The 17,126-nt window shown below is 36.0% G+C and overlaps 1 protein-coding gene and 1 non-coding gene across 2 annotated transcripts in view; both read left to right on the forward strand.

Annotated features, from left to right (window-relative positions):
- The window catches only part of AP1G1 (adaptor related protein complex 1 subunit gamma 1), a 77,639-nt gene that overhangs the window by 41,102 nt on the left and 19,411 nt on the right, over nt 1-17,126 (forward strand). Inside the window, exons 4-13 of the mRNA XM_058528187.1 lie at nt 177-318; nt 2,195-2,291; nt 3,453-3,529; nt 6,863-6,958; nt 7,432-7,512; nt 7,712-7,810; nt 10,254-10,309; nt 11,709-11,822; nt 14,255-14,395; nt 15,120-15,174. Coding sequence (XP_058384170.1) covers nt 177-318; nt 2,195-2,291; nt 3,453-3,529; nt 6,863-6,958; nt 7,432-7,512; nt 7,712-7,810; nt 10,254-10,309; nt 11,709-11,822; nt 14,255-14,395; nt 15,120-15,174 — 958 coding nt within the window. The remainder of the gene's footprint in view (nt 1-176; nt 319-2,194; nt 2,292-3,452; nt 3,530-6,862; nt 6,959-7,431; nt 7,513-7,711; nt 7,811-10,253; nt 10,310-11,708; nt 11,823-14,254; nt 14,396-15,119; nt 15,175-17,126) is intronic.
- Nucleotides 12,106-12,191, forward strand: LOC131396414 (small nucleolar RNA SNORD71). The gene has a single exon (XR_009216500.1). It is a non-coding gene; the product is annotated as a small nucleolar RNA SNORD71 (small nucleolar RNA).

A 17,126-nucleotide genomic window follows, 5' to 3' on the forward strand; every position in this document is an offset into this window, starting at 1 on the left:
GGTAATATGTAATAAAGTTAGAATAAACTTTTTTTTTTTGCAACAAATAATCCTATTATTTTCCTTATTGGAGAAATCGTGAATCATTCTGAGCTATCTTGTTAGACTGTGAAACTTCTTCATGAGGAGCACCAGGCAGAGCATGTTCGTTTTTACCTTCTTTCTTTCTTTTGCAGTGATCTTAACCATAGCACACAATATGTACAGGGTCTAGCACTTTGTACGCTTGGCTGCATGGGCTCCTCAGAGATGTGCAGAGATCTTGCAGGAGAGGTAGAGAAACTCCTGAAAACCTCCAACTCTTACTTAAGAAAAAAGGTAACTTTTAGTGAAACCAAGTCTGTGTTTGGATTAGGGAGTGTTACAGGAGATAAGACAAATTATTCAATGTTGAAAGCTCTGATGATAATGTAATGTATCTTTCTTTGTGCAGTAAATGTATTTTAAATGATTGTATATGAATCAAGTGTTTATAAATCAAAATCAGTTTTTTATACTAATTTTAGAGGTTCTTTTTCTAATTAACTCTCTAATTGATAAGTGATTGTGAACACTTTAATTCTTCTCTGAATTCTTCTTTTTTCAAGGAAATGATTTTTTTTTTCTTTTTGGTGAGGAAAATTGGCCCTGAACTAACATTTTTTGCCAATCTTTCTTTTTGCTTGAGGAGGATTGTCACTGAGCTAACATCTGTGCCAGTCTTCCTCTGTGTTGTATGTGGGGCACTGCCATAGCATGGCTTGATGAGCGGTATGTAAGTCCACACCTGGGATCCAAACCTGCGAATCTCAGGCCACAGAAGCGGAGCACGCGAACCTAACCACTACACTACTGGGCCAGCCCGAAGGAAATGATTTATAGACAAACAAATGTTACTGGATATACTAGATGGCATACCTAATTACCTCCTAAATTACCTGATTCTAAACAGTATTGAGACAAAATAATAATGAACAAATCTTTACGAATTTGCTTTTCTCCTAATTATTAGTGCCCATACCTTTGTATTAGAGCCTTTGAATCTCTGGAAGTGCAGTTCCATTGGGACCTAGATAATTATTAAGGAATGATCTAGAACACACTTTCTAAAATTGGTGTGTCTAAATGGAATAGTAATGGAAGACAATGATCTTATTCTCTTATCGGCTTTTATTTATTGATATAAACATTTTGTTGTTATTTTGTGTGCTTGAACTCTAAAACCTTCATAAACAAAAGGTATAAAATTTAGAAGTCCAAGAAGTGAACACATGCTATCCTCTGGTTAGCATTTATGGTGCCTCTATATCAACAGTGTCTGTGCCTCTATGTTTACGATGTGAGACAGAGGCATTGAAAGGGCCAAGCTGTTTTCCAGGATCACACACTTTAATAATGGCTGCAAACCAAAGCCAGTCCTTTCTCTTAAAGAATATGTGGGCTGCTCTTGTTCAGAAGGTGTATTATTTAAGTAAAACGTTCCTGCAGATTAGAAAAGAAATCATTTTTTTACCCAAATATAACATGGGAAGAATTAGCTGAAATCTTTTCTTATTAATGTATCTAAACTTATATGGTATTCAACTCCAACAAATAGTAGTTATGGTTACTTTGGGGGAGAGTAGCCAAAGTCAGTCTTTGAATGTACCTTTCTTTCCAGTGAACAAGCTAAGACCATCTTTTCTTTAGTAGGGACTAGCTAAGTACCTTTCAGGTGATTTTCTTGATGTCAGCAGAGAGTGAACTGAGGAAGTATAGATATTATTAAAAGGAACAGCAGATTGAAAGCATCTGCAGTGTATATCTTTGAATTGCATGATGTTTTTATAAAACCGTTTGGTCATCTTACTCAGAAGAATGATTATCACAGATGGAAGTCTTTGTTTTTTACTTTGCCAAAACTCCACATAAGTTATGTTTAACTTGTTTGATAAATTCATGTTAACCATGGTCTAGTCTAGGAAGTTTTTGTCCCTTATTTAACAATATATGAACAAAGGGACAGGTGAGCTAGAAGTTCTCATTAATACAATCAGTAGTATAAATTGGAAAGCCCTAACCAGTTAATAAATAGTAAATCTGATATCTAACTTCTGTCTTCTTTATTTTTCTGGTAGATGAACTAGTTGGTAAAGTTTTTTGTTGTTGTTTTTTGTAAGACTGGTTACCTTGACTTAATTGAAATTAATCTTTTGTCCTTTGTATTGTTTTATAGGCAGCACTATGTGCTGTTCATGTCATCAGGAAGGTTCCTGAACTTATGGAGATGTTTTTACCAGCAACAAAAAATTTATTGAATGAAAAGAACCATGGTAATGTGATTTGGATGCACTGATGAAGTACAAGGGAGCAAGGAAAGGAGAAAGGCTTCAGGCACTGTTGGCCTCTGTCTCAGTGCAGTGGACTTGCCTCTCTGTGGTGCTTAGACAGTTTTCCAGGAAGGATTTATCTGTCTTCTACTCTGATATCCTAGTTTTCTAATTAGAGATTGATTTCTTCATAGTAAACCTGTTTTTCATCTCTGGTCCTCTTTTACTATATTAAAAGTACTGTATTAAGTTACTAACATTCAGTGTAATGTACACATGATCCTAGCCTTGATTTTCATGTGTAAAATCTTTTGATTTCTTGGCCATTTTATAATAGAAGAAAAAGTTATTTCTTTATTGCCTTGTGGTAGGAGTGTAAGATTTATGAACATTTTTTTAGGTTACTTGTAACAGGAATTTGTAATGTGTACTTAGATAAATTTATATAACACTTGAGAGGAATTAAATGGAATGTGTCTATTCTTTCCTACTTTGTTTTTATTTTGAAGTCAATGAAACAAGTTCTGAGTCAAGAAAATTCATGTGTCCTAAACGCTGAGAAAAAAAATGTAAGGTATATTTAATTTGATTGATTCAGTCCTGTGTCTAGAAGGCTCAAAATATACTTGTTGAACAAATGAATGTTAGGGCACTTATTTAGTGAAAACTATTGTGAGATTGTTTTTACTCACTCTGGAACAAGCAAATTCACTTGCTCATCCACGATTACCTCAGAGTTTTGATACGTTTTATCTGGAAATTTAAAATCTTATTAAGATTTTTGCTTATCAAATTATCTATTAGAACTCAGCTTAGAGCTTATTGATAAAGTAGAGCAGATGATACCTAGCTTATACTGACTGTGAGCATGTCTTTATGGATCTTCTCAGATGGAGAGACATGTATGGTTATAATTTTTTAGCAATTATTTTGGTCACATAATTGTTTAAAATATTCTGATTTTATTGACTTGGCCAGTATTAAATCAGCAGGCATCTATTAAATACCTCCTTTGTATTCACCTCAATGCTTAGATTCTTTGGGAGATTAAAAAGCAAAAGTGGCAACTATCCTTTTGGAATTGACCTTCAGAACTCAAAGCCTATTCTATGAAGTTGAATATTATAGCCTCATTTTTAGTTTTCATTTGCTCTTTTCTTTCAGGTGTCCTTCACACATCTGTAGTCCTCCTCACAGAAATGTGTGAGCGAAGCCCAGACATGCTTGCACATTTCAGAAAGGTAGGTGCCATTCTGTATGCCTAAGCCTTTCTTGATTGAAAAATGATTTTCTCACTTATGAATTCTCTTTTGAAAGGAAGCTATGGAGCTGAATAAAGGACTTAACCAGCCCTGCTGTGTGGTAGGGCTGGAAGCCAGATTTGGGCTTAAGAACTGGCAATAGTACAGTCTTTTCCCTTTCATAATAGAAGTCTTCTCTCATTGTTGGCAGGCACCAATCTCTCGTGTGCTTTATCTGCTGTTTTCACATTGAAGTCAGGAAATGTAATCTGAGGTCACATTACAAACAGGAATTGTGTATGTGTATTTTTTTTTTTTTTAAGCAGGTAATTTCTTTTCATTTTGTTTTTTTTTTTTAAGGTGAAAACTGCAAACTGAAATTTGACATTACTTTTACCTAACACAGGATCCCCTACTGTTCATTTTAGGCTGTTGACTCCTGTGATGGAAGTCTCTAGCTTTCTTAAGTCGCTCCCTCACTCCCTTTCTTATAGCATTCTAAAGTGGAAATTTTTGTTTTCTCCACTTACTTTTAGAAGGCAGTAGTAAAGAGGACTCAGAAAGACTGTTCTTTGGATAGTTTCATGCATTTAATTCCTTTTATAGGGTACTGATCACTCCATAAATGGGGCTTACTTTGTACTTTAGATCTAATGAGGCTCTAATAGCAGTTCTTTTTTGGGCTTTTTTTCCCCCTTAGATGTTATATCTTGATTAAATTAATGTAAAATAGTATGAGACCCGTATCTGTCCCTAATGCTTGCTTTGTATGTTTTGTTCCTGTTGTCTGTTTGGAATCCTGCTGTATGTTAGAATGAAAAGGTAAGAATTAACCCTCTTTTAGATGGTGCATGCTGGCTTTAGGTCCTTAGTAGCTTTTTGTATCCATCCACAAATGTGGCTTTTAAAAATATACTAATGCTGAAGCTGTGCTTAATACTGTGAGTTATTTGTTCTAGCACTTTTGGCTAACTCCCTAGTCCAGTTTTTGTCTTGTCACTTAAACTCCTGACTCCAAAGTCAGCCTTGGATTTCAGTTGCAGCCTTTCCTAAATTGTAAGCCTCCTTCTCTGCCTTTCCTTTATCTTCACTTGAGAAACTTTGAGCAATTTCCCAGTGACTTTGGTGATGGCAATTGCAGGTCACTTTGGAGCCTTGACACAAAACACTGCTTCTTTTTGAAGTAGATATTTTAGAGCCATATGTGAGTAACCTCATACTTTAAAAAGCTCCATGTGTTCTTCTGAGCTTTCAGTACAGACTAGAGCTTTTATTTCCTGTTTATCTGCACTTAATCTTGCCAGACGTTTTGGAATATTAAAGCATTTTGAGGTAGGGTGGGTGGGCATCAACTGATTTTCATGGCTGCAGCCTTTCCCTTTGTCATCTTATTTTGTCTGTCTTGTTATCAGTGTTAGTAACTTGCATTTTTGTCTGAAATGTAAAGCTGAGTTCCAAGAATTTGTATGCTGAACACTTAGACATTTGTGCTTTTTGTCCCAGAGTGATCTTATGTGATGTGCTGGTCTTTTGGAAGTGAATAAAACAATTTCTGAATTTAGTAGCCTGAGGAAAAAGGCCTTCTCCAAGAAATAAACCAGATTAAAAAAAATCGTTAGGGATATGTGTAGTACAAAAAAGTAGGCCATTGGGAAGTATGCAAAGCGAGCCGCTTTTTGTGCAGAGCTTGGTAACTAGATGATCCTGGTTTTATTACATTTTAAAGCAGTTTATAAAATTATATTATTCTTACCTCTAATATAAATCTGCCCACAGTTGACAGATTTAATGAGGATTCTGTTTAGAATTTACAGGTCTCTATGGCTTAGATTTGTTTAAATCTGGGAGGAGTTCAAATTAGATTTTTGTTTAGGTGACTTATGAATCACTTAATTCTGAAGTGTTATGGCCAAACTTATTTAAATTCACACAGATTATGTTCTCTTGTATTTAGAAGTGGCCTGCCTTAGTGTTGTGAATACCTTGGGCATAGCTTGGCTTTTGTTTCAGTCTCAATCTCCTTTTAAAGTTGAGGAATAGGGAGGGGACAGAGTCTGAATACAATGAGAAAAAAATAATTGAGTTGCAGCAGAGTTAGGGCTGTTCTGATTGCCTCCAAAAGAGATGTTATTGAGTTCACTTTGGGCACTTCTTAATTTTAAGTGATTAGAGTTGTTTATATAACTATATTGAATTTTTACTTGGAGACTGGGAAAGTTCCTATTGTGGCAAACATTTTGGAGTAGGGTTTTAATATTAAGTGATTGATCAACAGAATGAAATGAATAATAATATTTAAAGCATCTTTAAGTTCAGCTGGGCAATAAAATTGCCTCTAAGTGTGTTTTGACTCTAATGGACAAAGTAAAGGAAAGACAAGAAGGGACTTCTGACCACAAGGAATATATAGTTTCTTCCCCCCCCCCAAAGCCCCAGTAGGTAGTTGTATGTCATAGTCGCACATCCTTCTAGTTGCTGTATGTGGGACGCGGCCTCAGCATGGCCAGACAAGCGGTGCGTCGGTGCACGCCCGGGATCCGAACCCGGGCCGCCAGCAGCGGAGTGCGCGCACTTAACCGCTAAGCCACAGGGCCGGCCCGGAATATATAGTTTCATTAGTAAGATAAAACAAGAAAACAGGCAACAAATCAGTTTGCGTAATTAAGTGCTGAAATTAAATTTTACCGAAAATTGTGTCATATAATTTAAGAATAGGGGAAGGAAATTATTCATGGCCTTGCTATCTTCTTAAGGTGAAAGATATAATTTTTCTTGTGTTTTTTCCACTTGGTCAATGTTAGAGGCTTTTGTATTCCCTGTTTGTTGGAAAAGGACATAACTATCCCTATCTTAAGAGGAGAGAATTTTTTTCTCAGACAGATTTAAAAATTTTAGTAAGATCACCGGTATTTTGGATATGATAACGTTTTATATCCAGATGTTTGAATGGATAAAAACTGAACACGTTTGTGCCACCTGGGTATGTCAAGTTCTGTAGAAGTAGAAATGCGCTATGCCCCATAGGCGTCTATTTTATCTGGTTCCCATAGGCTTTCTGACCTACTGTTATTTGTAGTATCTTTGCATATATAACTCTGGAGTAAAAAAAGTCGAGTTTGTTTTTAGTTCAGATATAATACATATTCCTTCTTGAGTTTTTAGCCTAAATACTCCTAAGTTATGTTTATCCAACATCAACAATGTACTAGTATATTGTACCAAGAGAATTTACTTGGACTCAGACCCTTGCACCCTTTTTCTAAGCCAAATTACCTGCTTATTTATGAGAAATTCTTTGACGTTCACTGTTTTTTGATGCTGTCTTCCCTGCAGCTTGTGCCCCAATTAGTTCGTATTCTAAAGAACCTCATCATGTCCGGATATTCACCTGAGCATGATGTTTCTGGTATCAGTGACCCCTTTTTGCAGGTGAGGTTGAAAGAAAGTTTCAGATAAATGATATGTGAATATAATACCTTTGAAATAGATCATTTCTTTCCTCTTATTGGTGTCAGGTAGAAATTTGGTAGTTAATTGATTAAATTAATTATATTAATAAATGGATAGTAATACAATTCTGTATTTTATTAGACTAATAGAATAAAATTATAGTTGTAATAGTCAAAATTATGTACTACATGAGGACTTGACTTATCAATATAATACAGCTCCACAGGTGGCAGTATCCTTTAGCTGTGGAGTGGCAAAGTGTGGATTGTCTAATAACTTCATTAAGACATAGAAACATATATAACTTCTCTAAAGATAATGTTTAAAATTCTTCTGTTTGAATTTTGACCATTTCTAATGGAATCTAAGACCTCATTTAAGTTATTCATACCAAGCAAAGTTCCTTTGTGCCAGACATAATTTGTTGACATTTCTCATATTTTCCATATTAGGTACGAATTTTGCGGTTATTAAGAATTTTAGGACGAAATGATGATGACTCAAGTGAAGCTATGAATGATATATTAGCACAGGTGAGTAGACCAAACTTGCATTGTATTAAATATTCATTGTAGTATAGCAGGGAGTAGAATGATTGTGGTTATACAGAGCAATTTTTATTTGTGTTTCCTCATTGGTGGCTCTAACCAGTCACAAAATATCTCGTTACCTCTGGATACTTTTTGGAAACATTATTTTATCACTGATGTACTGCGCTCTGTGTCTTTTCAGGTTGCCACTAATACGGAGACTAGTAAAAATGTAGGAAATGCTATTCTTTATGAAACGGTTTTGACTATCATGGATATTAAGTCAGAGAGTGGACTGCGAGTAAGTCTTTTTTAATCTTGTCTTCTCCCTGTTTCATTTAGAATAATTGATTTGGACTTCAGTACTTTGAAAGTGAATTCCATTTGGAAATTAACTTTAGGAAAGAATGATGCAGAATGTGTAGTGCTGTGTTATTGGTATCTGAAGTATCATTCCTCCCATTGAAGGCTTAATATTGATTATAATAAAATTTGGAAGATCTTAGGTATAGTTAGATATATAGATATTGTTGAGTGAGGGAAACGTTCCAGAATACGCTACTAGAGCCATGATTTGAGTTGTACTCATTACTTCAAATAAGACATCATACTTTACTTAAATTGTTCTTAAATATTTGTTTTTATTTAAGAAATAAGCACATAAATTAAAAAACTCCAGCAGTACAAAAGGTATATTGGGAAGAAAATGTCTGCCTGTAGCTTTCATGTGTAGACCATCAATTCTTCCTTTAGTGGGAAATACTGTTACCTATCATTTTCTAATGTATTTTTTCAGAGATGTTTTATCCATGTTTAAATGTGTCTGTACATTTGTATTTCTTCTCCGCTTCTTAAGACTTTTTATTTGAAACAATTTTAGATGTATAAAAGAGTTGCAAAAATAATTGAGTTCCCATATACCCTTCACTCAGATTCCCCTAATGTTAACATCTTGTGTAACTATAGTGTAATTATCAAAACTAAGAAATTAATATTGGTACCATACCATTAACTAAATTATAGACTTTATTCAGGTTTCACCCATTTTTCTATTAATATCCTTTTTCTGTTTCAGAAGCTGATCTGTGATCCCACATTTCATTTAATTGTCATGTCTCCTTAGTTTCTTCCAATCAGTGACAGTTCATCCACCTTTCCTTGTCTTTCCTGACTTTGACACTTTTGAAGGGTACTGATCAGTTGCTTTATAGAATGTCCCTCAGTTTGGCTCTGTCTGGTATTTTCTCATAATTAGATTGAAGTTATGCTTTTTGGAGAGACTACCACACAAGTGATATCCCCTTCTCAGTGTCATATCAGGAGGTACATGCTCTCTGTCTCACTACTGGTGATATTAACCTTGAACATTTGGTTAAGGTGGTGTCTGCTGTGTCTTTCCACTGTAAAGTTGTTATTTTTCCCTTTGTAGTTAAAAATATTTTGGAGGAGAGACTTTGAAACTATTCAAATATCCTGTTTTCCTCAGACTTTTGCCTACCAATTTTAGTATCCATCAAAGGATCTTGTCTGCAACAGTTATTAGGGTGGTGTTCTAATGATACTTTGCTATTTCCCTCATTTTTTTCTTATTAAATAATTGGAATTCTTCTGTAGGGAAGAATTTTCCTTCATGAATTTATTCATTCTTGTCGTCACTTATTAATATAAGAATTGCTACCCCATAGTCTTGTAAGAAACAAATTTAGTAACTACAGTACAGTATTTGTGTATACTTCTTTTTATCTTTAACACTACAGTATCCAAATAACTTAACCAAAGTAACTTAAACAAAGTAACGTAACCAAAGTAACTTAACCAAAGCACCTTTCAAACAAAATGGTAACATACCATATATGTTGTCCTGCACGTTACTTTTTTCACCTAATATTATCTTGGAGCTAGTCCCTATTCATGTATAGACAGCATTCTCAGTTTTAAAAAAAAATTGTGGTAGAACATACGTAACATAAAATTTACCATTTTAACCATTTTTGAGTCGGTAGCTCAGTAGCATTAAGTACATTCGCATTGTTGTGCAACCAATACCACCATTTATCTTGGGAAATTTTTGTCTTTCCAAACTGAAATTCTACCATTAAACAGTAACTGCCCATTATTTCCTACTCCCAACCCCTGGCAACCACCATTCTATTTTCTGTCTGTATGAATTTGACTGCTCTAGATATTTCATACAAGTAGAATCATATGGTATTTGTCCTTTTGTGTCTGTCTTATTTCACTTACCATAGTGTCTTCAAAATTCAACCATGTTGTAACATGTGTCAGAATTCATTCTTTTTAATGGCTGCATAATATTCCATTGTATGGATGTGCCATAGTGTATTTAGCAGATTTGCTGTTAATGAACACTTAGGATGTCTCCTATCATTTGTGATTACAGATAGTGTTGCAGTACATTTTTGTGTATATGTGAAGTATTTTTGTCAGATAAATTCCTAAAAGTGGAATTGTTGAAGGAGAGTATATATTTTCATTTTAAATATTTAATAGTTATTGCCAGATTTCCCTCCAAAGAGGCTGTACCAATATTATTCTTCCACTAACAATATAAAAACTTTAAAACATAATCTTCCAGCTATTACTGTTGAAATAGAATATGATTTTTTACTACCTTTAAATAAGTTTTAAGTTTCAAGTTCTCACTTCAGAGGCTAGGAAGTGATTCTTAAACAATATAAATATTTAATTTTTCTAGATTTTTAACCTATGCTATTTCTCTTTAGGTCCTAGCCATAAATATCCTTGGTCGTTTCTTATTGAACAATGACAAGAATATTAGGTAAGTCAACTGAAAAATGTCTTGCGTTTTGGTGTTATAAATTCAGTGTTTTCAAGAATGACTTTACTCAAGATCACACATGTATTGAGTGACATATCTAGAACTTCAAATCAGGATTTCTATTTTTAATCTGGTCTTAAAACTACTGTTTGTTAAGAATTTGAAGATTTGCCTCATGGCTTAATTTTTACTGTTATTTATACTATAAATCAGGAGTCAGCAAACTTTTTCTGTAAAGGACCAGATGGTCAATACTTTAGGCTCTGTGGGTCTTAAGGTCTCTGTGGCAACTACTCGACTTTGCCTCTTAGCGTGAAAGAAGCCATAGACTATGTAAATGAGATATGTGGCTCTGTTCTGATAAAAATTGTTTTATAAAACCAGACAGCAGAGAGCTGAATTTTTGCAGGTAGGCTGTAGTTTACTGACCCCTGCTCTAAATTAAGAAGAAAAATATAACATCAGGTTGCAAATCTGGAATGTGTTTGTGAATTCCAGTTAGTTTTTTAAAGTAAATGAATTTATCAATATTATCTTTTATCTTGTTACTTCCCTATGTGTAGTATATCCTGCTTACCTTTTTTGCTCTTTTAATCAGGAGAAAATTTTCTTTCTTATCATGTTAAGCTTGAAAACTGTGAAAATAATCATTGTATTACCTGAATTATCTTCTCCTTCCAAAAGGATTTTTTTTTTTTTTTTTTGGTGAGGAGATTAGCCCTGTGCTAACATCCGCCAATCCTCCTCTTTTTTTTGCTGAGGAAGAATGGCCCTGGGCTAACATCCGTGCCCATCTTCCTCCACTTTATATGGGACACCGCCACAGCATGGCTTGCCAGGCAGTGCGTCGGTGCACGCCCGGGATCCAAACCGTCGAACCCTGGGCCGCCGCAGCGGAGCGCGCACACTTAACTGCTTACGCCACCGGGCTGGCCCCCAAAAGGATTTTTAAATAATGGGATCTTAAACTCAAAGGTTTGTAGGGGCAGTTTTGGTACCAGTATCAAATAAAAGCAGAGAAAATAAAAATAGTAAAATTGAAATTATTTCCTCCTACATTGCAAGCTAAGGCCTGAAAAGGCATACTTTATGCTTGTTTTGTTGTACTGTTTGGAAGAATTTGAAAGAATTGAGTCATTCGCCTTTAGAAGTTTAAATGGACTTAACCGTGAATGCAAATTAAACCCAGGGCTTCTCCTGCTTGCCACTACTTTAGATTATGGTGTCTTTTATGCCTTTAAAATGTTGGCATTATACTTAATGTCTTTTCTTTTAAATGTTTAAAAATGTATGCTTTCCCTTAGTCATGAGATATTTTTTTTGTCATTGTTTAGGTGGAGGAGAACTGTCCTGAATTTTACATTTTAATTCTGTTCTTCTGCAACTCTGTTTCATCCAGATACGTAGCTCTGACATCTTTGCTGAAGACTGTGCAGACGGATCATAATGCAGTGCAGAGACACAGAAGCACAATTGTGGACTGTCTGAAAGATTTGGATGTCTCAATAAAACGGTAACAGATTATTGATAGTTCTCTCCCTCTGCCACCTGATAACTTTGTAATAGTTTTGAAAGTGAGAATGTTGACATTTATGTTTTTAGTCATCATTTTCACAGGTGAACTCTCTGCGGAGTAAATCCTTTTTTAGAAAGGATTGGCAGAGAGAAGTTTAGATCAACAAAGGAGGCCAATAAGGAATACTTGAGTGCACACTGAAGTTGTCCTTGGTTCTTTGTTAAATAAAACAGATACAGATAAGCTGGGCAAAAGTTTCCCTAGCAAAGGTACTGTGCTTTGTGTGTTGGAGGATGAAAATATGGAGTGATCCATCGGCTAAGTGTTTTATCACGATGCTGAAACTCAAATTGCTGACAGCACACGTGTTTCTCACAGTACTTAAGCCCCAAGATACTGGAGGCAGCTGTGTTTCTTAGAACAGTGCATCTGGGAATGACTTTTAGGCAGCAGATAGCACTTTGCAAAAGGCATAAATTTTTTTCCTTGATGGAGTAACTCTACTGGTTCTCCTCTTAGAAGAACTGGAGGTGTTTGTGAAACCTAGCTGTAGCTGCCCTCAGTGAACTTTTGGCTGTGTGTTCAAATCCAGAATATATTAGATTTGAAGTGATCTCTGAAACCATTCACCTAACAAACATTTATTGATATTGAGTTCTTGTTATTTGTAGAGAACAGGTGCTAAGTGCTTGGGCAATCTAAAGATAAGACCTAGACTCAGTAACAATAACTTTTGTGTAGTGCTTTGCAAAAGATTTGTAAGCACCCTCTCAGTTGGTTCTCAGAGCAAGCCAGTGAGAGAGACTAGGCAATCACTTCTATCTTCAACTAACAGATTAGTTAAAATGCAGTCCCAAAGGAATCAAATGACTTACTCTAACCCTTACCCCTTGTACGGGGGCAGACCTGGAAATGGAAATCAGGCCTTCTGGCTCCTTTGTGTTGTTTCCCTATAGCTTATTATTGGGCTTTGCAATTTCAAAATAAAACCTGTGTCTCTTCGACAGGCTATATAGCAATAATAGCTCTGACTCTGGAGCCAGACTGACTCATTTCAAATCCTGGCTCTGCCCTTAATAGACTTGGTCTAGTTACTTAACCTTTTAGTGCCTTAGTTGTCCCATATGTAAAATGCAGATACAAGAACACCCACTTCAGGAGGGCTATGCAGGATTAACTGGATTAATATGAGTAAAGTATTTAAGTACTGTATAAGAATTAGCTCCTATTGTATTTGTATAAGGATTGAATTTTTGTTGCTTGTAAATTAGCTAGGATGAAAATATTTTCTACTTATTAAATTGATAGTTTTGAAAGTCAGTTTATATGCTATGTTTAAAATTATGGACCAAATATAAAAAGATGCATATAGTAACCTTATAACTTTTATATGTTAAACATTGCCATTTTTGCCTTGGTTGCCAAATTTGATAGGCAGTTATAGAAACTTGTATTTGCTCTCATAGCACATGCTCTTTTTCCTTTTCATAGCTCTCATTCTCTCTCTCAGTTTTTTTCCCCAGCTTTATTGATATATAATTAACATATAACATTGTGTGTGTTTAAGCTGTGCCATGTGTTGATTTAATACAGTTATATAATGCAAAATGATTGTCACCATCCATTAGTTAACACTTACATTAATCATGTAATTACCATTTCTTTTTTGTGGTGAGAACGTTTAAGATCTACTCTCTTAGCAATTTTCAAGATTATAATACAGTGTTATTAACTTTAATCACTGTGCTGTACATTAGATCCCCAGAACTTATTTATCTTCTAACTGCAAGTTTGTACTCTCTGACCAGCATCTCCCCTTCTCCCCACCCTCCAGACCCTGGTAACCACCATCCTAGTTTCTGTTTCTAAGTGTTCAGCTTTTTTAGTTTCCATATATAAGTGATATTGTACAGTATTTGTCTTTCTCTGTTTGACTTATTTCACTTAGCATAATGCCCTCAAAGTTTATTTTTATTCTAATGTTCCATATAGCTTTTGATGTACACTATGATACATTGTCTTTGGACGGAAGTAGGTGTAATAAAAGTGACTTTATATATCACATTTTTAAGGAATAATGCAGAGGGGGTATCATTGGGTAATAATTTTGTTGCCTCTCTTTTTGACACTTTTAGGTATTCTAAGTTTCAGCTTCATAGAATAGACAGTTGAACCCCAACTACCTTTTTGGTCATTAGTAGTGTATCTCTTAGGGATATTTGAAGAAAAATGTTTAATGAAGATTCAAAATATTCAAACTAACTTTGATAACTTTGGTTATCTCTCCTCCAGAGATTGGGTCACAAGATGGTGCAAGGACATTAACACATCTGCCAGTGCTTGGTGCTCGGAGAGAGCACACCTGGGGCTTTGTTTCATTCCTACTGTAAATATCATAACTGTTTTTTGTTTTGTTTTCCCCCTGCAAGGCGTGCAATGGAATTGAGTTTTGCCCTGGTAAATGGGAATAATATCCGAGGCATGATGAAGGAATTACTTTATTTTCTGGATTCATGTGAGCCAGAATTTAAAGCAGACTGTGCATCTGGAATCTTTCTTGCTGCAGAAAAGTAAGATTTAACATTTACCTTTATTGGTAAAAGATGCTTGGAACTTTTAAAAACATTGTAAAATATGGGGAAAATGTTGTAATAGCTTTTAAAACATGTAACATTTATTTCATGCTCCCAAGTAAAAATTATCTTTGAGAAGGCCATTATAGCCAGTGTTTAAGTATGCTAAGACCAAAAAAGAAAATCCCGCTTTTATAAAATCTCCACCTATGTCTGTTCTTTAACCTCTCATCTATGATGCCCTTTTTATGAAGAGAATAGAAAAGTTACAGCACCTGAATTGTGGTTCTGTGTAAAATAGGAAGAACTACCTCCAGATTGTGGTAGTGTGGTTATTTCTCCACTTTCCACTGTGAATTTAAGGCAAAGAGTTCTTGGTCCTGGTATTGCCTGTGTGCAGGAATAATCCTTTTCTTTTTTCTTCTCTATCCTCTCCTGCCCTGACTTTATGATGTTTTCTGAGAAAGTAGAGACAGAATCCTACTTCTCAGCTCTGCGACTCCTATTGCACTATTATGTGAAACATCGGCGTTTGACAGTATGCCATTTCATCACCCTTTGAAATGGGGATTGCTGCTAGATTTGAAGATGAAATGTTTCCAAATATAATCATTTAACCAGTGAACCTAAAAAAGGCTATATGCGGAATTTTTGCAAGTCACTGAGCACAGTATAGTTCACAGATGCTAATTTTTTTTACCTGGTGCCATTATTTTCTCAGGTATGCACCTTCCAAACGGTGGCATATAGACACAATTATGCGTGTTCTGACAACGGTAAGTAGCTTTTTTTTGTCAACATATACTAAGTGCTGGATGTGCTGATTAAGGCAGACAGAGGGGCCCCGTGGCGTAGTAGTTAAGTGCGCGCTCTCCGCTGCTGGCGGCCCGGGTTCGGATCCCGGGCGCGCACTGACGCACCGCTTGTCAGGCCGTGCTGTGGCGGCGTCACATATAAAGTGGAGGAAGATGAGTGTGGATGTTAGCCCAGGGCCAGTCTTCCAGAGCAAAAAAAAAACAGGAAGATTGGCATGGATGTTAGCTCAGGGCTGGTCTTCCTCACAAAAGGAAAAAAAAAAGAAATTTACATGGGGCCAGCCTGGTGGTGCAAGTGGTTAAGTGCGCGCGCTCCGCTGCAGCGGCCTGGGGTTCGCCGGTTCAGATCCCGGGTGCGCACCAACACATAGCTTGTCGGGCCATGCTGTAGTGGCGCCCCATATAAAGTAGAGGAAGATGGGCACAGATGTTAGCCCAGGGCCGGTCTTCCTCAGCAAAAAAAAAAGAGGAGGATTGGCAGATGTTAGCTCAGGGTCGATCTTCCTCAAAAAAAAAAAAGGCAGACAGAGCCCTTGTTCTCATGAAGCTTACTTTCTAGTGGGGAACATAGGAAATTCACGGGGAAATATGTATTACACTCAGGGAGGGAAAAATGCTATGAGAAACACTAAAGCAGCGTGAGGGACTCTGATGATGGCAGGGGAGGATGGGATACAGAGCAATAGGCCAGGTATTTTAGGTAGAGTAGTCAGGGCAGGTCGCTCAGAGAAGGTAACATTTAAGTAGAGAACTTAGTGAAGTGAGGAGCCATGCAAAGATTTGGGGGAAGGGTATACTGATCTGAGGGAACAGCAGGTGTTGTGAAGACCTTAGGTAGCAATAAGCTTGGCCTGCTTGTAGAGCAACAAGAAGGCAAGTGAAGCCAGTAGAGTGAGAGAGACAGAGAATGGTAGGATTAATGCAGGGGCTAGATTATATAGGGCCTCACAGGAGTTTGGATTTTATTTTGAATATGACAGGAAGCCATTGGAAGGTTTTGAATGACTAAATTTATTCTGGATTTAAAATTACAGTTTTATAAGATATTCTTTTGTTGGTAGTCTTCTAGAATTTTGGAGCTTCTCTGTTTATCATTCAATTAATAGGGATTAGAGGGCCGGCCCTGTGGCTTGGCACTTAAGTGCGCACGCTCCGATGCTGGCGGCCTGGGTTTGGATCCCGGGCGTGCACCGACGCACCGCTTCTCTGGCCATGCTGAGGCCGCGTCCCACATACAGCAACTAGAAGGATGTGCAGCTATGACATACAACTATCTACTGGGGTTTTGGGGGGAAAAATAAAAAAATAAAATTATTAAAAAAAAAAATAGGGATTAGAGATTAAGAGTAAAAAGGAAAGTGTAGTGGCATATAAAGAAAACATAACTATCTATATCTAATTATGTCACCAGAAGTAGATACCATAAAGGAAAACATTCACAAACTTGACCACGTTAAAATTTAAAATTTGTATAGCAAAAGGAAAAAAATCTACAAATTTAAAAGGCGTTATATTAATATTTTTAATCTATAATTTACAGTTAATAGGAAAAATCAAACACTTTAATGGAAAAATTGGCATTCGAATAGGCAATTTACAAAAGAAGGAAGAAATGGCTAGTTAACATTGAAAAAGTACCCTTTCTAATAAAGAAATAGTAAGTAAAATAACAGTGAGGTATCATTTTTCACTTAGTACTTTTTAATCTAATTCCTAGTAGTAGTAAGAAAATAGAGTAATAGGAAATCCTTTTCACTTTTTGTGGGTTTAAAATGGTGCCATCTTTCAAGAACACAGTTCAGTCACGTGTAGCAAATGTCTTAGTTTATACCTTTTACTTCACTGACTCAAGTTTAGGACTTTATCTTGGAAAAATAAAAGGACAAGTGTACAAAAATGTATATACAAAAGTA

The sequence above is a fragment of the Diceros bicornis genome, chromosome 32 (assembly GCF_020826845.1).
Source record: "Diceros bicornis minor isolate mBicDic1 chromosome 32, mDicBic1.mat.cur, whole genome shotgun sequence".
In the NCBI taxonomy this organism is placed as follows: domain Eukaryota; kingdom Metazoa; phylum Chordata; class Mammalia; order Perissodactyla; family Rhinocerotidae; genus Diceros; species Diceros bicornis.